The sequence below is a fragment of the Sus scrofa genome, chromosome 18 (genome assembly GCF_054392235.1).
Source record: "Sus scrofa isolate SSC_HxYL_T2T_F1_AM1 chromosome 18, Sscrofa_HxYL_maternal_Yorkshire_Landrace_v2.0, whole genome shotgun sequence".
NCBI classification, from domain to species: Eukaryota; Metazoa; Chordata; class Mammalia; order Artiodactyla; family Suidae; genus Sus; species Sus scrofa.
In genome coordinates this window covers 49,818,231-49,843,761 of record NC_139400.1, presented here as the reverse complement: position 1 = coordinate 49,843,761, position 25,531 = coordinate 49,818,231, and the positions used below count along the sequence as shown (strand labels likewise).

The window sequence follows — 25,531 nt, the reverse complement described above, 5'->3', positions numbered from 1 at the left end:
TCAATGGGTTAAGGATCCGGCGTTGCCGTGAATTGTGGTGCAGGTCGCAGATACGGTTCAGATCCCATGTTGCTGTGGCTGTGGTGTAGGCCGGTGGCTACAGCTCCGATTAGACCCCTGGCCTGGGAACCTCCACATGCCATGGGTACGGCCCTAGAAAAGGCAAAAAGACAAAAAATAAATAAATAAATAAATCACCATTAGAAGTTACTGAATGAATGAATGGTGCACAGTGGTCACAGCACCAAATGGACCTCCAAAAGTACAAAGTGTTTCCCAAAGAAGAAAAGTCAAATTAGAGCTGGCGGTTCCTCTGCCTACAGCAAAGCCTTTCAACCTTCTTCTTTAGACTAATACTTTGGGCTATTTTAATAAGACGACACTGGATTTGATAAGGTTTCCTGAAACCATAGCAGGTATGTAAGCTCAGTTTAACTCCGACTTTTGTTCAATTTGCCCGCAGCCTCGAAGGCGTAATACGCTACTATCAATCGCTATCATTATGCTCGGTTATCCACAGTGGCCACTAACCCCCTTCCCCTTCATCTCTATACGAGCCAGCCTCCTAAACATGAAGCTCCAGCGTTCCGCAAGAGAGCATGAACATGACTCATGACAACTACGGAAGGGGGACTTTGGGCTCCAGAACTCAGGGAAATTCCCCCGATCAGAGCACCAAGAACACATGGAATGGAACTCGAAAGCACCATGGCAATCCCACAGGCTGACCTTCCGTGTTGGTACAGGAAAAAAAAGTTACAGATGTCTTGGGGAATGGGGTATTTGAGCCATAATTTGTTCTGGCTGCATCGATCTCTGGCTTTTATTTAGCAGGCCATATTATCTCGGTCCCTTTGGGTCATCCGAGTATGCCTCACATGAGGACCTACTGCCCAGGAAAGATGAGGCACGGATGCTTCAATACTGTTGCCAGCAGTGGTTCTCAACAACAACAGCATGCTGAACTCGTGTGTGGAACCAGCCCATCATACAGTTATCAAGGATCGCCAGAACAGATTCTGATTCACTGGTCTTGAATGGGACTGGGGGCTAAGCATTGGTCTTATTATTCTAGTGAGAAGCCAAGGATGAGAACCAGTTTGCAGCATTCATCCCAACAGTCCTGATCTGTTTCCAAACTGTTTCCACTATGATGTTCCAAGGCTGTGTCTTCCCTGCAAACCACACAATGTGCCACGGGCAATGTATTTGGCTTTCCTGCCTGATTCCTTTTCCTCAAGGGCTTTCCTGAGACATACCCTATCAACTCGTCGCAGTTCAGACCACCTTGAGAAGGTTCTGACATTCTGTGCTTCCTGGGGACCAAGAGGAAAAAAAGCACTAATATTTATTGAACTAATATTTATCTGTATTATTTATCTGTATCCTGTATTAGTTGGTGTAGCTAATTTCCTTTTTTTTTTTTTTTTTGTCTTTTGTTGTTGTTGTTGCTATTTCTTGGACCGCTCCCTCGGCATATGGAGGTTCCCAGGCTAGGGTTGAATTGGAGCTGTAGTCATTGGCCTACGCCAGAGCCACAGCAACACGGGATCCAAGCCGCATCTGCAACCTACACCACAGCTCACGGCAACGCCGGATCGTTAACCCACTGAGCAAGGGCGGGGACCGAACCTGCAACCTCATGGTTCCTAGTCGGATTCGTTAACCACTGCGCCACGACGGGAACTCCTGGTGTAGCTAATTTCTATAATAAAAACCCAAAGTCTCAGTGGCCTGATGCCACAATAAAGGCTTACTTCTTGCTTATTACAAAGCCCAAAATGCAGAGGACAGGGAGAGACTGAAGAAAGAGGCAGACCACTCCAGACTGGTGGGCGGCAAGTTTAATAAACAAGGGAATTTTCTTACCAGACTTGTCTTGGGCGGCCGTGAGATGAGTAAGTTTCTGCACACACCTGCTACCTCTTAGAAATTTAGATACAGGACTTAACAGGGTTCATCACATATACTATCCAGAGAGCCTCAACACTACATTTCTATCTTAAGGCTGTATCCTTGGAGAAGCTTCTGAACACGGGGAAGGCAAGCAGCCAAGGACCAGGAGCCTCCAATTGCTGCGTCCAGCCACAGGTCAACCAGCGGTCACGGCTCCTTGATGACCTCCTCCAACAGCCTGGAAGAAAGCACATCCCTCTTCCTACATTCCATTAGCCAGAAATTAGTCATACGGCCTCACCAAACTGCAAGAGGGGCTCTAGGAAATGAAATCAGGAAAGAAAAGTGAGTTTGGTAAACATGTGTTCTTTGAAACCCTATCTCCTCCACTGTTTTGACCAAAATTCCAGTTCACCAGGTGCAGACAGAATGAGTACCTGCGTGCCAAGGGCTGAGGGAAAATTCTGCCCCCAAATCAGAACCATAACCTTTCCACCTTAAGTCAAATAAAGCCCCTGAGTTCTCCTCCATGACGTAAATTAAAGCTTTGCCCCAGAAAGAAAGCCTATTTTTCATGCAGTCTGACGTTAGTATTATCACTTACAGAAGACTTAAGAGTATAAACAGTTTTAATAGTACATCATAGCTCTGGCATTAGAAAGCAAGCCAAAATTTTGAAAAAGAAAAACAAAGCTGGAGGAATCAGGCTCCCTGACTTTAGTCTATACTACGAAACTACAGTCATCAAAACAGTATGGTATGGCACAAAAACAGAAATGTTGATCAGTGAAACAGGATAGAAAGCCCGGAAATAAACCACACACTTATGGTCAATTAATTTACGACAAAGGAGGCAAGATTAGGAGTCCCCATCATGGCCCAGCGGAAACGAATCTGACTAGGAACCATGAGGGTGCAGGTTCGATCCCTGGCCTCACTCAGTGGGTTAAGGACACAGCATTGCCATGAGCTGTGGTGTAGGTCACAGACGCAGCTCAGATCTGACATTGCTGTGGCTGCAGCGTAGGCTGGCAGCTGCAGCTCCAATTCAACCCCTAGCCTGGGAACCTCCATATGCCATGGGTGCAGCTCTAAAAAAAAAAAGGAGGCAAGACTATGCAACAGTCTCTTCAATAAATGGTGCTCAAAAAACTGGACAACTACATGTAAAAGAATGAAATTATAACATTCTCTTACACCATACACAAAATGAAACTCAAAATGGATTAAAGACCTAAACATAAGGCTAGTTACTATAAAACTCAGAGGAAGACAAAGGCAGAATAGACATAAATTGCAGCAATATCTTGTTGGAGACACCTCCTAGAGTAATGAAAATTTAAAAAAAAAAAAGGGATCTAATGAAACGTAAAAGATTTTGCACATAAAGGAAACAAAAAAAAAAGTCAAGAAAGCAAGCTGAAAGTGTAATTCATTTAGTAGTCAAAAACTGCATCATCTGTAACAGGATTTTTTTTCCTTTCTGTAACTAGAAAACAAATATGTAGAAATACAAAAATGTCAGTATGTTATGAGGCAAGGGGCATAACAGGGAGAAATTTGATGAGTAATCTTTAGTAGACCAGCAAAATTAGTCATATCAAAGATGCTTGATGAGACTCTGGGGAAAAGGGATTCGAGTAAATACAGAGCAGCCAAGGTTACAACCTGCGCAGGAGCTAGTCCCACACGGTTAATAAGCACACATCTGCACTTGGATGTAGGGAAAGGAGCATGATGTCTTAGGGGTCTAACGTGGGTCCGGCCACCATGTGCCAGGCTCCGTGCTAAGTATTTCACGCATGCATCTCATTTCAATCCCTCCAATGGCAAAGAATGGAATTATGGAGATAGATTTAGTTAGAAAATCTTCCTACTGTGGTTCTGAAATCCCTGGAGAAGGTAACTCCTCTCAGTGGCAACCTTGGCAACAGAATCATCAGAGCACCAAGAACCCTGGAACCAAAGAGAACAGACAGGCATCTCGAAAGGGATTTCTGACAGCAGAGTGGGTCCAACGATGTGCTGAAATGACTTGTAATAGAGAGATGCTCTCCCCATCTGTTGTTCACTGGCAGCTAAACTCATCTAGGACTTTGCTCCAGCTTGTGATCCACTTCAAACAGGACATCAAACATGTCCCTTGTTACCAGCAAACACACACCCACACAGATACACACAGCTGGCTACACACACACACACACACACACACACACACACACCCCCCACACCTTGTGCTCTAGATGTGACCCCTGCTGCTGATGATAATGATAAGGATGCTGGCGTTTTGGAGAAAATGTCACATCACTGTTAGTGAGAATAAAGATAAACTAAGAGGAGTTCCCGTCGTGGCTCAGTGGTTAACGAATCCGACTAGGAACCATGAGGTTGCAGGTTCAATCCCTGGCCTTGCTCAGTGGGTTAAGGATCCAGCATTGCCCTGAGCCATGGTGTAGGTCGCAGACGCGGCTCAGATCCCATGTTGCTGTGGCTCTGGTGGTAGGCCGGCGGCTACAGCTCCAATTAGACCCCTAGCCTGGGAACCTCCATATACCGTGGGAGTAGCCCTAGAAATGGCAAAAAGACAAAAAAAAAAAAAAAAAGATAAACTAAGAAAAAAGAGCAGCCGGAGTTCCCTTCATGGCTCAGCGCTTCATGAACCTGACTAGGATCCATGAGGATACGATATAGCCACAACTATATAAAAAATGCACTTCAGAAAGCCAGGGAGGAAACACACCAAAATGGGTACACTGACTATATTCCGGTGCTGGAATTACAGGTAACTTGGCTTCCCAGAGGCAGCAAGCCCAGGCTTATCCTCCTACCCAGGAAACTTGGTGGAATTTTGTTTCTTCTTTTATGTATCCTGCAAATTTTTTACTATGCCCATAATTAGAAATAAAAAGAAACATTTTTTTGTCTTTTTAAGGGTCGAATCAGAGCTGTAGCTGCCCATTTACACCACAGCCACAGCCACGCCAGATCTGAGCCATGTCTGCGAACGACACCACCGCTCACAGCAATGCTGGATCTTTAAACCACTCAGCAAGGCCAGGGATTAAACCTGCATCCTCATGGATGCTAGTCAGATTCGTTTTCACTGAGCCACGATGGGAACTCCAAGAAAAACATTTTTTTTTGTCTTTTTGCCATTTCTTGGGCCACTCCTGCGGCATATGGAGGTTCCCAGGCTAGGGGTCGAATCGCAGCTATAGCTGCTGGCCTACGCCAGAGCCACAGCAGCGCAGGATCCGAGCCGTGTCTGCGACCTACACAACATCTCACGGCAACAGCAGATCGTTAACCCACTGAGCAAGGGCAGGGATCGAACCTGCAACCTCATGGTTCCCAGTCAGATTCGTTAACCACTGCGCCACCATGGGAACTCCATTTTTTTTTTTTTTTTGAAGAAAAACATTTTAAAAGTCAGTTGTCAACACAAACATGGATCTCTATATTATTTCCTGTATTTTTCATATTTTAAAAAGTGATGATTTTAAAATATATTAAAGTACAGAGTTCCCATCATGGTTCAGTTAGGTTAAGGACTCAACGTCATCTCTGTGAGGACGCAGGTTGGATCCCTGGCCTTACTCAATGGGTTAAGGATTGAGTTTGAGCATTGCTGCAACTGTGGTGTAGGTCTCAGGCATGGCTCAGATCTGGCATTGCTGTGGCTGTGGAGTAGGCAGGCAGCTGTAGCTCCAATTCAACCCCTAGCCTGGGAACTTCCATATGCCACACATGCAGACCTAAAAAGAAAAAAAAAAAAAAAAAAGAGGAAGAAATATGGAAATTAACATGTCAACCTTCTAAATCAAGGAAGTGTTCTAACCAGTCTCCATGATACGAATAAGACAGTCCATCTTGACCACTGAATGAGTAAAAAAGCGTTCATATTCATGGCCTAAAAACCCTTGGCTCCTCTTCTCAGAAGGGATTTCATTCTTCCATCATACCAGGATCTAATAGAAAAGTCCTGATACCACATCATCAGTAATGTGACACTGTATTTACTGGTACTTAAAAAAAAAAAAAAAAAAATACTAGCTTGTTCACAATATAAGGCAAGTTGGTACCAAAAGAAATAGATTACAGACTTGTGTGATGGCAATTCTAAGCTGTGATCGTGAAATACAACAACCTTCACAGGTGGGGAAAGCACAAAGTCTCTACACTAACATGACTGAAATCACAAGTAGATTTTTCCAGATGTTGATTACGCTGCTGCCCAAAAACTCTACCGGAGAATCAGACAGTCTGTATTATCATGATAAAAGAAAGCAGCTATAGTTGGCAGCAGGTGGGAGTATTAATGATTTAATGCTGGGATGCTTTTGTCAGGTATTTAAGTTACCAAAAGGTATTTTTTTCATTGTGATAAATTCTCACACGTACATTTGGCAACTGAATTTTTAACAAAATGCTTCTCAAGCCAACGAAAGGCACTCGGGAGAATGGAAGCTACTTGGTTTCCTCTTTTCATGCGTGGCCTCTTGACTTAGTTGATTCTCCTGATTCTGAAGCTATCCTCCAAGCCACAAAGCATCGTCACTGACAGAGAGCCTGCTCGCAGCAAACGTTTATGGGATTGACTCAGAATGTGTGACAACTGAAGGAAATCACAAAGAAAACTGAACTGTCGAAATCAAGACCACATGCTGGAAATAATAAGAAGGGAAAGGGGGCAAAAAATGAGGTGTTGGAGTTCCCGTCGTGGCGCAGTGGTTGACGAATCCGACTAGGAACCATGAGGTTGCGGGTTCGGTCCCTGCCCTTGCTCAGTGGGTTAACGATCCGGCATTGCTGTGAGCTGTGGTGTAGGTTGCAGACGCGGCTCGGATCCCGCGTTGCTGTGGCTCTGGTGGTAGGCCGGTGGCTACAGCTCCGATTCGACCCCTAGCCTGGGAACCTCCATATGCCGCGGGAGCGGCCCAAGAAATAGCAGCAACAACAACAACAACAAAAAGACAAAAAGACAAAAAAAAAAAAAATGAGGTGTTAATTCAGTGATTATAGTGAAAGAAGTAAGAAGAGCCAAGGGATCCTCATTTTCAACTCATATTTGTTGAGGTTCCCTCCTGTAGTTCAACTGCTGTGCTGGACCCTTTCACCTACAGAATCAGAGCCCTCATAACAATTCCCATTTCAGAGATTAAGAAACCGAGGTCAGGGAATTCCTGTTGTGGCTCAGCGGAAACGAATCCGAATAGTATCCATGAGGATGCAGGTTCGATCCCTGGCCCTGCTCAGTGGGTTAAGGATCCAGCGTTGCCATGAGCTGCGGTGTAGGTCACAGAAATGGCTCAGATCTGCTGTTGCTGTGTCTGTGTAGGCTAGCAGCTGCAGCTCTGATCCAACCCCTAGCCTGGGAACTTCCATGTGCCACAGGTACAGCAAAGAGAGAGAGAGAGAGAGAGAGAAAGAAAGAAAGAAAGAAAGAAAGAAAGAAAGAAAGAAAGAAAGAAAGAAAGAAATGAAAGAGGGAAAAAGAAAGAAAGAAAGGAAGAAAGAAACTGAAGTCAGCTGCAGCAAGGTGGATAAAAGATCTAAATGGGGACCAATCTGACTCCTCCCCAGGCCTCCGTCTATGAAACTAGGCTGCTTGTCTCCATCTTCTCAGATGGTATACAGTTCCAGACACTCCCACTCAGTGGCCTTTCCACCCACTCTTACTTTTTCAACCTCCTTCTTTTAATCAAGTCCAAAGAAATAAATAAACAGGGAGGAGACAGGTGCTAGTTAGAGCCCACAGCATAGGCCCTATTCTTTCCAGTGCTCCACCTGGAATTCAGAACTGTGCCCTTGAGCTGCCCTTGAGGTTTCTATCCCTGGGAGAGGAGGCTTCTTCCCCAGCCCATCCCCCAAGCATCTCATGTGGTCCTGGTTCCCATCCACAACACTGGCCAGGCCCCCAGCAGTGACCACATTCAGCTTCCTGTTATACAAAAGCAAGTGAGAAAACCCCAAGCATCATGAAGATGAGTCACGCAAAGTCAGCGGCCCCTTCGAGAACTGCCTCCCTGACACCCAGATGGACCCTAGAAACCATTCAACAAGGACTCTCCTGGGAAGATAGGAGGGAGAGCCAGCTGCCTCAGAGGAGTGGGAGGGAAGAGAGGAAGGGGACAAAGGTCAGGAGTACCCAGAGGCCCAGCACCCAAGCTCCGAAATCTACCTGCCAGACTCTGGCTCATCATCCCTGCCTTCAGACAGCTCCCCATCTAGATGGGCCAACCCACAAGTGAACAGACGATCATCTAACATGATGTACAGACAGAGGGAAGTCCAGGAGGTGGGGGGAGCCAGCATGAAGGCCATTAGTCCAGCCTACAATTTCCTGGAGGAGGTAACATTAACACCAGTTCTTTTTTTTTTTTTTTTTTTTTTTGAGATAAGAGTGATAAAAAGGCATGAGCAAAAGTGATAGGGTTTTGGTCTGGTTTGGTTTTTGTAAACTCTGTTGGTGTTATTTTCACCCTAATCATACTCAGGTCATTTTTATCCTATCCACAACTCATGTTAATGCAATAAAACATCCCAATGAACAGCACAAGTTCCGCAGCTGACCTGCCAAGGTCAAATCCTGGCGCTGCCCTAACTGGCTGTACGCCCTTAGGCTCTCCCTCGGTTTCCTCATAGGACCGCCGTGAGGACTAAATGGCTTCGCACGGAAAGGTGCTCAGAGCCGCATCTAGCACACTGTAACCACTTGACAAATAGCAGCGGCTGCTATCGTGTCACTGCTACTCTGTTTTCACACCTTATGCATATCGGGGCCCTTCTGCACAGTAGTAAACCGGGAAGGGTGAGAAGTCAGAGATAAAGGGACAGTGTCAGAGACGGCATAACTACAGACGTTCCTAGCGACAGGCTGCCTTCACAACTTGGCACAGTCCTGGCACCAGAACTCTGACAGCCCATGTTATTTCCAACGCTTCACAACAGTTTCTAAAGTTGTTTAAAAACGCTGAACGCTTCTAAGTTCCTTTAAAAACCTTAATTTTCACATACATAGCAGGGAAAATGGCACTAGGAGACCCCATGACTGTCAACATCCAACAGACTGGAGGACCCCATGCCTAGCGCTAGTGTGGGAATGCTAGGAATCCCAATCAAATGCCCTTCTGAGTATGATAAAAAGTCTTTCCCGAGTCTCATGGGAGCCCTCTGTGCAACATCCCCCAGACTGCCGCAGCCCACAGCACTGGGAACCTCCCCCTGGAAAACACAACCTCCCTCTGGAAAACACAGGCTCTCGCCTGGCAGGCCACTGTCCCCACAACGCAAGGCAGCGCCTTGCGTTCACGGGACTCCAAGCACCTTTTAAGGGCTGCCGGGTGATCTCTTCTCACCAGGACAAAGGGACCCCCTCTAATCTGGCAGAAGTGACCAGGGTGAAGGGGAGTGAGCACAGGCACAGTCGTAATGGCTAGAAATCATGAAGTGATTAACCAAGACGGATGGCACTTGCTTAGATATTTTCCTGCAGAGAGAAACTGGCGGAGTCCTGCATCCTGGAGCATGGCCAAGATCCTCCAGGGTGCAGGACTTCTTCCTACTGTGCGGCCAAGATCTCTGCACGAAGCGCTGCGCTGCTGCTCTGGGAAATGCTTAGGAAACTCCCAAAAGATGCGGCCGGTTCAGTGTGAATGGCTCAGGACTGAGATTCAGGAGAGCTGGATTCAAACCCCAGCTCCACCATGGCTGAGCACAGCATTAGCACTAAGTCCCGGTTTTTCCATCTTTTCACTGGAACTGATAGTACTCGTCACTCCTGTGTTCCCTTAAGCTGCTGCAAGAGGAGAGGACAGAAGAGCATTTGAAGGATTCTGAGCCCAGTCATTTGTGTCCAGTGGGGCTTACCTTGCTCTCCTGCGTCTTCAAGTTTCTCCACGGTTTCCCCTGGGCTGGGCCATGCCTCTTCCACCACTGTCCTCCTGGCTCCTGCCTCTATCAGCAAAGAAAAAAAACATGTCCTGTCAGGCACCTGAGGACAGCCAGGGGGGCGCATCCTCAGGGACCTCTCTGGGGTGTCTGATGCAGCCGACAGGTCCCGCTGCCTCCACTCTCGACTGTGGGTCCTCCTGCACTCCCATGCGCAGCTCCCTCCTGGCTGGCCTTCCAACTCTCCTCTGCTCTGTTAACACTGCTGCTCTGTCACGGGCCCCTTTTCTTTTCTCACTCTCCAGGTGATGGCATCTGCCCCCTTGAGTGCTGTTGACTCCTAGCTCTCCAGCCAGCACGTGAAGGGGGATGGAGCCATCTGGGCAATGGGCAAACCAACCCTGCAAAAGGACCAGTTGGGAAAGTGAGAGGAGCCTCCTCCAGACCTTTGGAATGATCCCCCACAAATCATTTTGTAGGAGGCAAATATTCCTGCATCCTGAGAGCACTGGTCCAAAGGAGGCAGGAATAGAAAATTCGGACAAACTTCACTACAGAATGTCCTGTGCCACAACTCTGTGAGTAATCATGACTCCCATTTCTCAAGTGGAAAAACAAACTCAGAGAGGCTGAGTAAAATGCCCAAGTTCACGGGGTTCATTAAGAGACAAAGTCAGGATCTGAACATAGTCTGGAGAACTTTCTTCCTCCCCACGGCCGCCCCTCTGGGTATGAAGGCTGAAAAGTTAAGACGCCCATTCTAAAGCGAAAACACTCCTAGAGAAATTTTTCTTAGGATGGGTTTAATTGCACCTATCTTATAATGACAAGGTATTTCCTCTGTTTTGTATAGTTTTGTGCTTCCTGAACATAGATAAATAAAGCGCAATTGTACACTGTATTATCCCCAAATCCAAATGAACAGGGTAGGTAAAAGACCATCCAGAATGCCATGGCCTTGGACACAGAGTCCTGTCCAAAATTCAACCGGCTTGTGATTTTAAGTGAATTCCATAAATGATAATTGCACAAAGAGTGAATCTTCAGCCTGCTAACTGACAGATCATTGACTCACCAAACCCTTGTCTATAATGACATTTTATAAAATTCACAAAAGTCTGAGTTTCACTGACACCACCTAATGTATAGTATGTTTTGAGAATGACAATTGCTTCTGTGTCATGAATTTCAAGTATCATGTATGTCGCAAATAGCAAATTTTGTAAGAACTGAATGGGTTTTTCTTGTCCAATGCATTTTCCAACCAGTTACTTCTTTCTATTTCCTCATAGTTAATGGATTTGCTTTCTTTTCTTTTTTTTTTTTTTTCCTTTTTACAGCCACACCTGCAGCATATGGAAGTTCCTGGGCTAGGGGTCGAATAGGAGCTGCAGCTGCAGGCCTATGCCACAGCCACAGCAATATCGGATCTGAGCTATATCTATGACCTACACCACAGCCTGCAGCAATGCCGAAGCCTTAACCCACTGAGCGAGGTCAGGGATCAAACTCACATCCTCGCAGACAATGTGTTGGGTTCTTAGCCTGCTGAGCCACAACAGGAACTCCTGGATTCGCTTTCTTGATGGAAGAGAAGAAAGAGGTGGCGCTGAAGGTAGCCTGCAAGGAACTATTCTAGAAATAGTGTCATACTTGTACGTGCCTGCCCTCCAAGAGCAAACACACACAAACCGGTACATCCATAGTCCTGTACACATTCACACAATAGATGTTTCATCTGGATGTTAATTTTCATACATCCCTATCAATTTAAATATGTCTAAGGGGAGTTCCCGTCATGGCGTAGCAGAAACGAATCTAACTAGGAACCACAAGGTTGCGGGTTCGATTCCTGGCCTCGCTCAGTGGGTTAAGGATGCAGCACTGCTGTGATCTGTGATGTAGGTCGCAGACGTGGCTCGGATCTGGCGCTGCCATGGCTCTGGCGTAGGCCGGCAGGTGTATCTCTGATTAGACCCCTAGACTGGGAACCTCCATATGCCGCAGGTGCGGCCCTAAAAGGACAAAAGACAAAAAAAAGAATACATATGTCTAAGGAAAATCCCATCATTCATATAACACTTTCTGCGAGAAAGAAACTTTGGAATGTGACAGAAGAAGCATTTCTGAGCATCTACTAAGTCCCCGGCTCCACCTCATAGTGTCACCACAGAGCTCCATCTCACTGAAACCTACAGTGACGCCAGGCAGCTGTCATAATCCCTGCTTAGAGAAGAGAAGAGTGAGGCTCAAAATAAAAGATGCCTCCCAGACCCTAGATCGCTCCCTGCAAAATGACAGAGTCCTGATTCAAACCAGAGCTGACTTGCCGCAGAGGCTGTGAATTTTGGAGGGGCAGGGGGGCTGAGGATCAGTTTCACAACAGTCCTGATTCTTTATCTACAGCCGGCCTCATCTCCTTGCTCTGATCTACTTATCAGCTGAAGAACAACTGCTCAATGACAAAGGAATAAAAACCTCAAAAAGAATTACGTCAATCTCGATCACTGCGCCAGTCCTAAGAAAATTAATCCCACTCCTTTCTTTAAGGAACCAGCCTTTCTTCTAGCACAATCAGGGGACAGAGCCAGGCATTATTTGCTTGGCTTTGATTTGCCAGAAGACAGCACAGGAGAGTTCTGAAAGGAAAAACAATCCACGAAAGATGAAGTGACAATGGATTCGAGAGCAGGAATAATCAAGGGGTCACAGGCTCTCAGTCGTTATAAAATTACCTTTGGATTCTGTGGAAATGTCACCATATTATGTTAATTTCTCCGGAATGCATAAAATTAATGCCCCCCCGGGTGACAGAGCCCTCCTGACTTCTTCCTGCTTTCTCGTCAAGCGCATCATTCAATAATTAAAACCTATTATATTCCTAAAGCAAAACACTTAGTAACACCTCAGCAGACACTAGGGAGGAGAGAAATGGAATTTTGATAGCAGGTCTGCTACTAACTTGAGATGAAATCAGCTTAATGCTAATTATTTTTCACATTCAGTTTCTATATTTACCAAATGGCCTACCTTTTGCAGTGTCAGCTGAATTAACCATTAACTCTCCCATCTATCCACATTCAAGCAACCCTTCAGCCCTAGTGCAAACCTCAATCAGTTGTTCAAATCCCCTTCCTTCAGCCTATGAGGCTCACTCCCTTCTCCACCTCAATTTGCACTTTTGCTCATATATTTAGCATTTAACATATATATTAAAGGTATTAAGTATGTGCCACACAACATGTGCCAGATAATAGATGGGAATTGAAAGCAAAATGATTATTAATAATAGCTGAATTACCAATGCTTACCAAAGGCAGATGTGGTTCTAAGTGCTTTTGTGGATATGAAATTATGTAATCCTTGCCTTCTAGGAGGAAGGTCCTATATTATCCCAATTCTACAGATGAAATAAACTGAGTTACTTATTAACTTGCTCAGGGTTACTCAGATTATAAGTGACAGAATCAGAATTTGGACCCAGGGAGCCTGGCTCTGGAGCTCAGGTGATTTTGATTTTTTTTTTTTAGGGCTGCAGTCACGACATATGGAAGTTCCCAAGCTAGGGGTCAAATAGGAGCTGCAGCTGCCAGCCTACACCACAGCCACAGCAACACAGGATCCTTAACCCACTGAAGGAGGCCAGGGATTGAACCCACGTCCTAATGGATACTAGTCAGGTTTGTTAACCACTGAGCCACACGGGAATGCCGAGCTCAGGTGATTAATCATTACTCTATAGCTGCATCTCCAGACCCACATTCCACACAGTTGAATGAAAGACACACCTGGAATCAGAAGATGACACAAAAGTGTGATATGGGAGTTCCAGTCGTGGTGCAGTGGTTAACAAATCCAACTGGGAACCATGAGGTTGCAGGTTCGATCCCTCGCCTTGCTCAGTGGGTTAAGGATTCAGCATTGCCGTGAGCTGTAGTGTAGGTCGCAGACTTGGCTCGGATCTGGCGTTGCTGTGGCTGTGGTGTAGGCCGGTGGCTACAGCTCTGATTTGACCCCTAGCCTGGGAACCTCCATATGCTGCCAGAAGCGGCCCTAGAAAAGGCAAAAAGACAAAAAAAAAAAGAGTGATATGATTGAGCACATGGAGGAAGGAGGACCAATGAAGACCAGGAGAGCCCCATAGGAATGTGTCAGGAAGGTACAGAAGGCAGGACATATTCCAGGCATTTTCAACAGCTTAATAATTAACATTACAGCTAAGTCCAAATTTTTCCTAGCTTTATCATTCTATAAGTCAATGAATAGAGTTGTGTAATATTCAAAAAAAAGTACTTTTGCCTGGGTGTATGAAGAGTGCTGTGCAGTAAACCAGTTCTCCAGGGCGGTAATGGCTCTGATGTGTAGATGTCCTTTGCCAATTTCTATGGTGTAAATACTTCCACCATAGCAGGTTTCAAGCTACCAATCAGGCATCGCTGAGGTCATTTGGAAGGAGATATGTACCTTGGGGTCTCATGAGCTGACTGGAGCTGGCACCAGGGCATCACTATATCAAGCTCCTGCAGGGCATGTCAGAGATGGGAGGGAAACACCACCCCTGAAGGAGAGGGGCCGAGGGTACTCAGGAGGGAGCAAGTGCATGCTCAATCTCTAGAAGGCTGCAGCAGCCAGGACAGGACTCAAAAGATAAGGTCCCCAAAGTAAACTGGGGAATATGGGGATACAAGCTGCAGAAACAAGTCAGGGAACCAGGAGGAAATAGGAGCACCAGAAAGAAGACTCAAGGTGAGCACTGAGAGTCAGGACCAGGACTTGAGGGAAAGAGATGCCCTGTCAGAATAGGAAACACTTGAGTTTGGTCAGGAACCATCCAACCAGGTCTTGAAGATAAAGGGGAAAATTCAGAGTGCCTCCTAACCCATCCAAGTCCCTCCCAGCTCCTCCTCTGGGCTCTCAGAGCATCCTCGCTGAGCTCTACCACAGCCCGTTTCACAACACACTGTAATTATCCATGCAGATGTCTCCCACTAGGCTGGGGGCTCCTGCAGACACATAGCATATGATGTTGGCAAACCAGTGGGCCAAATCTGGCCCACCACCTGCTTTTACAGGCTATGCAAGCCAAGAATGGTGTTCACAGCTTTTGAAAGCTGGAAAAATATCAAAAGAAAAATAATATTTTATGATACGTGGAAATTACATGAAATTCAAATCTCAGTATCCATAAACAAAGTTTCATTGTAACACAGCCCTACTCCTTCATTAACGTATGTCTATGGCTTCTTTCACACTACCATATGGCCCACAGAACCTAAAATGCTTACTATCTGGTTCTTTACAGAAAGTGTGCCATCTCTCAGCACGTACCACGCCATAAGAAGGGAAACACTGAATAAATGTTTGATTAATGATTATTTACCCTAGATCTACCCCCAACCTTTTTTTTTTTTTTTAAGCCATGGCATGTGGAAGTTCCCGGGCCAGGGATCAAACCCACGCCACAGCAGCAATCCAAGCTACTGCAGTGACAATGCCAGATCCTTAGCTCTCTGTACCACAAGAGAACTCCCCATCTCCAAGCATTTTAATCTCATAACTATCCAGACTTTCCTGGTTGAAGGACCCCAGTCACCCTACCAACTGGCCTTGTTTTTCAGCTCCTCCAAGTACTTTGCTCCCAGTGTGAACCCAATCAAATTTTCCAGATTGGTTGGTTCCAGTATGTCTATAGAATCTTGGAATTCCATCGACAGATTGTAGTTCTATGGAATTTGGCTACAAGTTCCATTAAAAAAGGATTCCACAAATAAATAAGCTTAATAAATGTGGAACACGGAATCTTTTGCCCACAGAATCTTTTTCTTGAGAACTACTGCTCAGAATCCACCTTGGGAATCTGATTCTAAAGGAAGTAGAGATCTGATAAGCATACTGTCATCCAGGCTACATGGAGAGCTCATTGTTCTGACCCAAGTTATTTGGCTTAACCAGGACCACCACGACCACCCCTTGGCAGTGGGGAGCATAAACAACATGGCAGCTGCAGGCAGCATCACCCTGGAGGGAGCAGCCATTGCTCCACTTACAGTATGGCCGCTGCCCGAAGACCCCGTCACCTCTCTCATCTGCAGGGCTAATTCCCTCTGCTCCCACAAGGCTTTGCTCAGATACCACCTTCTCAACAAGGCCACCTTCTTTAAAACCACCATCTCCCCCCAGCCAAGACTCTGGATTTTTCCTTCCTCTGACTACTCTTTCCCCAACACTTATTTCCTTCTAACAAAGTATGGAACTTACTGATTTGCTATGTAAGTTCCAGGAAGCAGAGACTTTTTGTGTGATTTGTCACCAGCATGTCCCAAGCACCCAGAAAAGTGTCTGGCACATAGCAGGCTCTTAGTAACTCTTTGTGGATGAAATGACTGAATGAGAAAATGGTTAGAGCCACTGATTCCCCTTCCAGGATTTTAGCCACGGGCTTTGTATTCAGGATCAGAGAGGTAACAAGGGAAGGACCAGACTGCACGATGGTAAGACAGTGTGCTTTCGTTCTGAGATGGGGAAACACTGGAAGGTTTTGACCACAGAGGAAAATAATCCGACAGCATTCTTAACCCAGACTGCTGGGAAGTGGGTGCAACACCTTGGACTACAGATGAAGGTGGCTTGGGTTAGGGTGGAGGAGGAGAGATGGGGAGGAGTGGTGAGGTTCTATTATAATTTACAGGAGGAGGCAGCTGGATTTTCCGGTGGGGACAGTGTGGTCTGAGGGGGAAAAAAGGGAGTCAAGAATAACTCCAAAGTTTTTGGCCTGAGCAACTGGAAAGATAGAATTGCCAAAAACAGAGAAGGAAAAAAAAAATACAGGTAAAATCGGTTTTCGAGAAAAAGTGCAAGGTCCCACTATGCTCAGAAGAAATCCAAATGCATAAGCACAGCCTCCAAGTCCCTGCATGATCTGGCTTCTACCCACCAGTCTGACTTCTCATCCCAACCACACTCCCTGTCTTTCACTGTGCTCCAGGCACACCAGCCTTGAAGAGGCCAAGCTCTCTCCCACCTGAGCATCTCTGCCTGGAGCACAACCCTGCTCTCATCCCCCACCCCAACTTCTTGCTTTAATCCTTCAGATCTCAAGGTACATGTCACTTCCCCAGGTGGGAACTCCTACCTGACTTCCCCATCATGGGTTTACTTCCCCTGCGGCACCTACACATCTGTACAGCTTATTTCTCTTTTTTTGGCCATGCCCACTGCATGTGGAAATTTCCAGACCTGAGGTCGAACCCATGCCACAGCAGCAACCCAAGCCACAGCAGTGACAAGGCCGGATCCTTAACCACTAGGCCACCAGGGAACTCCTATATCTTATTTCTTTATTTCCTTGACCACATCTTATCTTCTCCACTAGCTTATGAGATCCATGGCAGCAAGGACATGACTCTCTTGGTCACTATTGCATACCCAGTACCTGGCGCATAATAGGAACTCAATAAATTGCTATCAACTGGTTAATGTAAAAAATAGTATCCCTATGTGGGGGGATCTAAGCTAAGCAGACAATTCTTATAGGAAAATATAGCAAAATGTTCTGAGATCATCAAAGGAGAAGCACTATTCATCCATCACTTTTAGTAGTTCACTGAGCAACTACTATCAATGGACTATATGTCCCATATACTCAGCGACAGAGTGTTCCCTCTCAGCGGATGAGTATGGATGACTGTGAGATGCCTTGGGCCTCCTGCTCTGTGTTCTGACCACTTTACATAGGTTTACCCTTACGTCAGAGGTAGAGCAGCATTTAACTTAATTTGCCCAGTATTTTAATTCAGAAAAGTGGGGGTTCTGATAATAATGCTAATAAATTATCATTTACAAAATTCAGGCAATGGATGAGAAAAACAATAAGCATTCATACTTCTGCTACCCAGGAAGAGCCAGTGGGTCTCCTCTAAATCTTTGCTCTTTCTTTTTTCCTTTATTGTCGGTGTTGTTCAAAGGGCTCACTGAGCCCAGGTCTAGAATGACTGAATAAAGTAAGGCATTGGGGGGATTCTAATGACCCAGGCCAGCACTGGGAGTGGGAAAGGGATTAAAGTTCGCTATGCCCATAACTGGTGGGAATGACCCGGAGATAGACTGTGGGTTTTTTTGGGTTTTTTTTTTTTTTTTTTGGCTTTTGTCCTTTTAGGGCCACACCCGCAGCCTATGGAGGTTCCCAGGCTAGGGGTTGAATCGGAGCTGTAGCTGCCAGCCTACACCACAGCCACAGCAACACCAGATCCGAGCTGCGTCTGCGACCTACACCACAGCTCACGGCAATGCCGGATCCTTAACCCACTGATCGAGGCCAGGGATGAAACCCACAACCTCATGGTTCCTTGTGGGATTCATTTCCTCTGCGCCACAAAGGGATCACCTGGAAACAGATTATTAAAAGCTTCAGGCTTTGGGCCTCTTTCCAGCTCATTCACTCCAATCGGCTTCCACACCCTGCCCTTGTCTCCCCATCACAGATACAAAGGAGCCTGGCAGTAACCTCACAGTACAGCAATTCTGTACATACTGCTCTGGAATCAAGACTAAAGGTAGTAGTGGAGTTCCTGTCGTGGCACAGCAGAAATGGATTCAACTAGGAACCATGAGGTTGCGGGTTCAATTCCTGGCCTCACTCAGTGGGTTAAGGATCCTGCATTGCTGTGAGCTGTGGTGTAGGTCGAAGGTGTGGCTTGGATCTGGCGTTGCTGTGGCTCTGGCGTAGGCCGGTGGCTACAGCTCCGATTAGTCTCCTAGTCTGAGAACCTCCATATGCTTTGGGTGTGGCCCTAAAAAAAAAAAAAAAAAAAAAGGAGTTCCCGTTGTGGCTCAGTGGTTGATGAATCTGACTAGGAACCATGAAGTTGCGGGTTCGATCCCTGGCCTTGCTTAGTGGGTGAAGGATCCGGTGTTGCCCTGAGCTGTGTTGTAGGTTGCAAATTTGGCTCAGATCCCGCATTGCTGTGGCTGTGGTGTAGGCTGGCAGCTATAGCTCCGATTCGACCCCTAGCCTGGGAACCTCCATATGCCACAGGAGCAGCCCAAGAAATGGCAAAAAGGCAAAAAGTCCAAAAAATAAAATAAAATAAAAAGACTAAAGGCAGTAGCTCCCAGGGAAACCAAATAGATTCAGAAGCCATACATGACCATCTTTCCCAGAAGACAAGGGACTTTGTTTAGAAAAAGAATGATCTCATGCAGGACATCTGCCCTGTACTAGCCGCAGTGCTGGGTACTTTCCACAACTTACTTGATCGTCACAATGGCCTCGGGGGTAAGAATTAGCTCCATTTGGCAGATGATGTTGAGGCTCAGGGAGGTAAGTGAATGTCCGGGCCCCCACTTGGTAAGGGACTGGATCAAGCTAGAACCCAGCTCTTTCTGAGTCCAAGGCCTTGTTCAGCTACACGGAGAGATTTCACCCTGGCTGTGAATTGTGGGAATACAAGGGAGGACCGTTCCTTTGTTGGATTTAAAATTGCTCATGAACCCACCCTGCTGAGTGCAGGCCATCTAAAGGGAATTGGGGAAAGCGTCAAATTAATTGAGATCATGACAGGGTTAGATTCCTACTTAATAGACTAGCTAAACACTGGGGACACAGCCTCAATACAGCTGGAATTTCAAACTGCAGTCTGGTCTCTTTCTGGGGATGCATCTGGATGTCTATCTCCCTGCCATGACCTTGGGCCACCGAGAGAAGAGTGGGGCCCAATTTGGAGCCCCAGGGGGCTCCAAATGTGTTCCACTCTGGCCCTCTGGGAGACGTCAGAGGCAGGACACGGGGACAGGATCAACCCCTGTCCCAAGCTTGTTTTGCCCCAAGAACAGAAGTGCACTATGTTCGCTGGTAACATTATGGGTGGGAGGTAAATTTGAGCCAAGAGCCAAAACTTCATCTGCTAATTAAGAGGAGTTTTCCAACTTAAACAATTAAGCAAGGACAGTGGTGCCTTGGGATGATTTTCCCATTTCCGGTCTTGCCAAGACCTCAGCCTTCCTTCCCTTTCCACACTTTGCCTCCTCTTTAAACACTAAAGATAGGTATGTTGCTTTCCTTTCAAATAAGGACAGGAGGCCTCAGAGGTAGTGAGAGGTCCCATCCCTTGAAGTATCCAGAAGAGGTCGGATGCCCACCTGAAAGCGGCACTGGGGACTTGATTCAGATGTGACGTGAGGTGTTAATTCAATCTCTCACGTTCGAGTGCCACAGCTATTAAGACGCACTGGCATACAAAGTAAGCCTGATCCCTTCATGGCATTAATAGAGCAATGGAAAAGACAGGTATGAAAACAAAGGCAGAAAGAAAGATGTAATTCCCAATTGTGATAGAGCTATGAGGGAAGGAATAGGGGGTATAAGGGATAAGAGCAGGGAGAATAAAGAACTCCAAGGACCGGTTCAACTTCTGTTTTAAAACAGTTCCCAGTGGCAGCTGGAGGTCCGTCTGGAAGCCCTCTCATTGGCCTAGGGGAAGGGTGATGTGCCTTGACCCAGATGCTGGTGGTACAAGTGGAGGGATTCGACTGGAGGCATATTTTGGACGTAGAATTGCCAGTACTTGATGGGAGTGGAGAGGCGAGGACTTGGAGAAGAGGTGAGGAAGCAACACCCAAATTTGGGACTGGACAAGATCATCTGATATTGTGAGTTTAGAATCCTGTATGGATTCCCAGGCAATAGGGCTTCAACACCCAGATTCATAGGCCAAGAGGTGGCGCCAGCCTACCCGCTGCTGAAGCACAGAGCTACCAAGGTACTACTACTAAAGGTACTACTACTTAAGATACCTTTCCCATGTCAGGGCTGAAAGGAGAGGCAAACAGGGTTTTAGTCGAGTGCCTCAACCTCCCTTTCTGTTCTTCCTGCCCCACCACCTCCACAGCCCACCCCTCCGTCTATACCACACCCTCCAGGATGCCAGGACTTACACACTGCCTCCAGCCACTACACCACCTAGGAGATAGACATATAAAGAATTCCTACAATCAGTAAGAAAAACACACTAAACGAATACAAAATGGGCAGGAGGAGTTCCCGTTGTGGCGCAGTGGTTAACGAATCCGACTAGGAACCATGAGGTTGCATGTTCAATCCCTGGCCTCGCTCAGTGGGTTAAGGATCCAGCGTTGCTGTGGCTGTGGCATAGGCATAGCCTGGGAACCTCCATATGCTGCAAGTGCGGCCCTAGAAAAGACAAAAAGACAGGAAAAAAAAAAAAGAAAGAAAATGGGCAAGAGATCTGAACAGGTATTTCACAAAAAAGGATATCCCAATTGCCAACAAACATATGAAAAGGTACTCAACTTCCTCAGTTATTAGAGAAACACAGAGTAAAACCTTAATGAGCCTACCCACCAAACAGCTAAAATGAAAAGGACTAATACCAATTGCTGGCAAAGATCCAGAGCAGCTAAATCTCGCATATATTATTAAGAGAACTTAAATTAGTACGATGACTTTGGAAAAAAGCATTCGGCAGTTATCTACAAAAGTTGAAACATGTCTCTACTCTATAACCCAGCGATCCACTCCTAGGCACATATCCAGCGAAATATATATTTGTGTCAGAAGATACGGTATGAGAATGTTTTTAGGGGCACTATTCCTAATAGCCAAAAACTCAGCAGAAATCAAAAGTCTACTGTGAGAAAATGGCTAAAATCAATTGTGACACATTCAGACAAAGGAATGCTGTGCAGAAATCAAACTGAATAAACAAGTGTTGCAATAACCTGGATGAATCTCACAAAATAATGCTGAAAAATGAAACCAAATACAAAATGGTATATTTTCTATGACTTAACTTATATGAAGTTCAAAAACAGAGAAAGCTGGTGATAAAAGTCAGGAGAGTGGAAGCCTTCAGGGAGGGAGGCATGATGATAATTAAGACTGGGTATGAGGAGGTTTCTCTGATGCTGAAAATATTCTTTTTCTTTTTCTTTTTAACATTCCTTTTCTCAATCTGAGTGTCAGCTACACGGGCAAGTCCATTTCACGAAAATCACTCAACCTATATACCTTGTGATTTGTCTCTGTTGAAACATATTTGTGTTACACATCAATAAAAACGTACTCTTCAAAGCATCTAGGAAGAGGGTTTGCCAATGACAGGCAAAGGTGATACGCTGCAATAAATAACCAAAAGCACAGTCAAGGTAAATCAAGGTCATAGCCAATCAGTGACAAGTGCCACGTTAAAAGAATAAGGATTTTTAAAAAGTTGTAATAAATAGTAAAATATTTTATTTTTGAGTATTAATTTTCTGAGCATTTCTCAAGTTTTTGGCCTTGATGTACTGTTACTACAGCATTTGGCTGCCGACTCGTGTTCTGGCTATAGGACTGGGCTGTATTTTGGAGGTTTCCAAAGGCATCAGTGCATCCCTTTCAGGGCAGGCTTTTGTACATGTATATATAAGTGCATGCCCATCTACCCACAAGGACCTTACTGTACATAATGTAGGTGTGTGATGACAAACAGCGGGAATGAGTCCCACAAAATGAGTCTGATTATTCAACCATCACAACCAGTCTGTGTGTGCCTGCTCCTTGCCTCTGACTGCCCATTAAAGAATCCAAAAGCGATCTGAGGAGCTGTGCTGGTCATCCAAAAACTGTACTGTGTAATGAAAAAGAAAACCCATGCTTTGGAGCCCACCACGTATCAGTGTGCCCCTGGACAGTGATGCAACCCCTTTGACTCAGTTTCTGCTCATATAAAATGGAGGAAAAACTACCAAAATTGTGAGGCTAGAGTGAGAATTAAATGAAATAATTTACAGGAAAGTGGCTGCCACGTACTAAGCCCTTTAACAAATGCTAGACAGTTGCAATAACATAGCAGATAGTTTCTCTTGCAATTCTATTCATTTTAAAGTAAACACATTAAAATTCTCTTTTCTCCATAATTTAACGAAGACAAAAGTTCATGTCTTTTGAACTTGCTTCATAGACATTTCCAAAGAATGTTTCAAAATACGCCAGGCCCTGTCATGTCAGAAAGAAAAAAGCAAAGACAAGGAGGAAGAGTACTGGAACCTTAAATTTGAGTTCATGGAACAGACATGTTTTCAGGTACACACACGAAAAACCTAAAAATAAAATATGCCACCAATTAATAATTCAATGAAAAGATGGTCAAAAATAAAAGTCATAAGAATAAATTCACTCAAATTTCGTATTTTAAGCAAATTTCTTCCAGTAAAACTAAACTACCTCCAGCGACAATACACAATTACTGAGAAAGAATAACTACAACTGCAGCTATCTAAATAAAAGTCCTTAATTGGGGGGTAACTAAATATATAATATGTCCTTTAAAAGAATTTTTTTCAGAACATGACGGAGGATAACGTGAGAAAAAGAATGTGTATATATGTGTATGACTGGGTCACTTTGCTGTACAGCAGAAATTGAAAGAACAATGTAAATCAACTATAACAGAAAAAATAAAAAACTAAAAAAAAATTTTCTGGGAGTTCTCTAGTGTCTCAGCAGGTAAAGGATCTGGCATTGTCACTGCTATGGCTCTGGTTACTGCTGTGGGAAAGATTTGACCCCTGCCGTGAGCACAGACAAAGAAAAAAATTTTTCCTGACCTTTATTTTTTAACATAATTCCACTAACATTTTGACTACATTTCTGATTATAAAATGAACTTATTTTAATTGAATACTAGGATATTAGTGAAATAAAGTAGGGCACATTTGTATAATGAACATTAAAAATGTAATGATAGGAGTTTCCATTGTGGTGTAACAGAAATGAATCCGACTAAAATCCATGAAGATGCGGGTTCGATCCCTGGCCTTGCTCAGTGGATCAGGGATCCAGAGTTGCCGTGAGCTGTGGTGTAGGTCGCAGACACGGCTCAGATTCCATGTTGCTGTGGCTGTGGCATAGGCCAGTGGCTACAGCTCTGATTCAACCCTAGCCTGGGGACTTCCATATGCCGTGGGTGTGGCCCTAAAAAAAAGGCAAAAAAAAAAAAAAAAAGGTAATCATAATAAAAGTTGCATTTTCAAAGAATAATATTTGATGATCTGGGAAAATGTCCATAAAATATTTCCAAACACAAACAACAGAGGCTATGAAGTAGTACATATACACGGTAATTTCATTTGTATGATATATACATATGTTTACATAGGCATAGAATAAATTTTGGAAAGACAGCTATTCAAATGTTCACAGGAGTTATCTTTGAACAGTCAGATTGTGAGAGATCTATGTTTCTTTCCTTAAGCTTTGGTCTTTTGCAAATGTTACACCATAAATATTTATTACTTCTATAATGACATAAGAAAATATTCTTCCTTTAAAAAATGATTGGCAATTGATGTTTACTTTTTCGGTATTTTTCACGTCTTGGCAGAGATCTACGCATAGGTCTGTAAAATCTCCTCTCCCCTCCCCTCCCACTGCTCTCTCCCTCACAACTTCTTTCCTTGGGGCCATTCGTGTGAAACACTTATGAAAACTACCATGTCATCTGAAGAAGGACAGCATCTGTTTGCAAGTGATTACATGGACATATTCAAGGTGTTATGCCTCATCCAGCATTTTATCAAACAGACTGAAGAACTGACATGTCCACATCTCTTAAGGGGGCTATGCGCTGAACAGTGAGCTCTAGTCTGCAATCTGGCCTCTACCTGGGTGTGTGTGACCCCGGATGAGTCATCAAACCACACGTTTCTGCTTGGACCCTACGGGGATGCTTCTCCCCCTGTAAGGCCCAGAGGACCCAGTGAAGCTAAGAGGGTGTCTAAGAGGGCTCAGCCAGGCTGGTGGCATTTGGTCCAAAAGCTTGGTATGAGTGTGCTGGGGCAGCAATGACCAAGTCCCTCAGACCAGGAGGCTTAAACAGCAGAAATTAATTGTCAAACAGCTCTGGAGGCTGCAAGTCCTAGGTCAAGGTGTTGGCAGGATGGGTGTCTTCCGAGGCCTCTCTCTCTGGCTTGCAGACGGCTGTCTCCTCCCCGTGTCTTCACATGGTTTTCCCCTCTGTGTGTCTGTGTCCCAGTCTCCTCTTCCCTATGAAGCATACTGGATTGGGGCCCATCCATCTGACTTTCTTTTACCTTAATTACTTCTTTTTTTTTTTTTTTTTTTTTTTTTTGTCTTTTTGCCTTTTCTAGGGCCACTCCCACGGCATATGGAGGTTCCCAGGCTAGGGGTCTAATTGGAGCTGTAGCTGCCGGCCTACGCCAGAGCCACAGCCACACAGGATCCGAGCCACGACTGCGACCTACACCACAGTTCACGGCAACACCGGATCCTTAACCCATTGAGCGAGGCCAGGGATGGAACCTGCAACCTCATGGTTCCTAGTCGGATTCAGATTCATTAACCACTGAGCCACGATGGGAACTCCCTTAATTACTTCTTTAAATGCCTCATCTCCAAACACAGTCACATGCTAAAGAACTGGGGGTTAGGACTTCAACATATGAATTCTAGGAGGGGCACAATTCGGCCCATAACAAGTTCCTACCAAAGAAATGAACATAGCGAGTAAAGGGAATGATTCTTATAGAAGCAGGAGAGTCCCATTGAAGATATTGTCTAGAACTACCTGCAAATTCCCCCAAATATAAGTAGAGTTCCATTTTCTTCACAACCCCTTTATAGCAGGGCCCTTCTTAACACAAGTGCCTTCAGCATGGGGGGGGTGGTCTCTTTGCTATTATCCAACAAGCAACCTGTCCAAGTTATCATGTCAGCTCACAGCTCATA

At 45.2% G+C, this 25,531-nt stretch overlaps 1 protein-coding gene across 7 annotated transcripts in view; it reads right to left on the bottom strand.

Moving 5' to 3' along the window:
- Positions 1-25,531, bottom strand: part of PDE1C (phosphodiesterase 1C) — a 609,477-nt gene that overhangs the window by 513,754 nt on the left and 70,192 nt on the right. For all 7 annotated transcript variants that reach the window (XR_014834316.1, XM_085005901.1, XM_085005902.1 and 4 more), the window contains exon 2: positions 9,766-9,852. Coding sequence is in view for 4 of the 7 variants with exons in the window: in XM_021079206.2 (XP_020934865.2) it covers positions 9,766-9,852 (87 nt within the window). In the remaining 3 variants the exon portion in view is untranslated. The remainder of the gene's footprint in view (positions 1-9,765; positions 9,853-25,531) is intronic.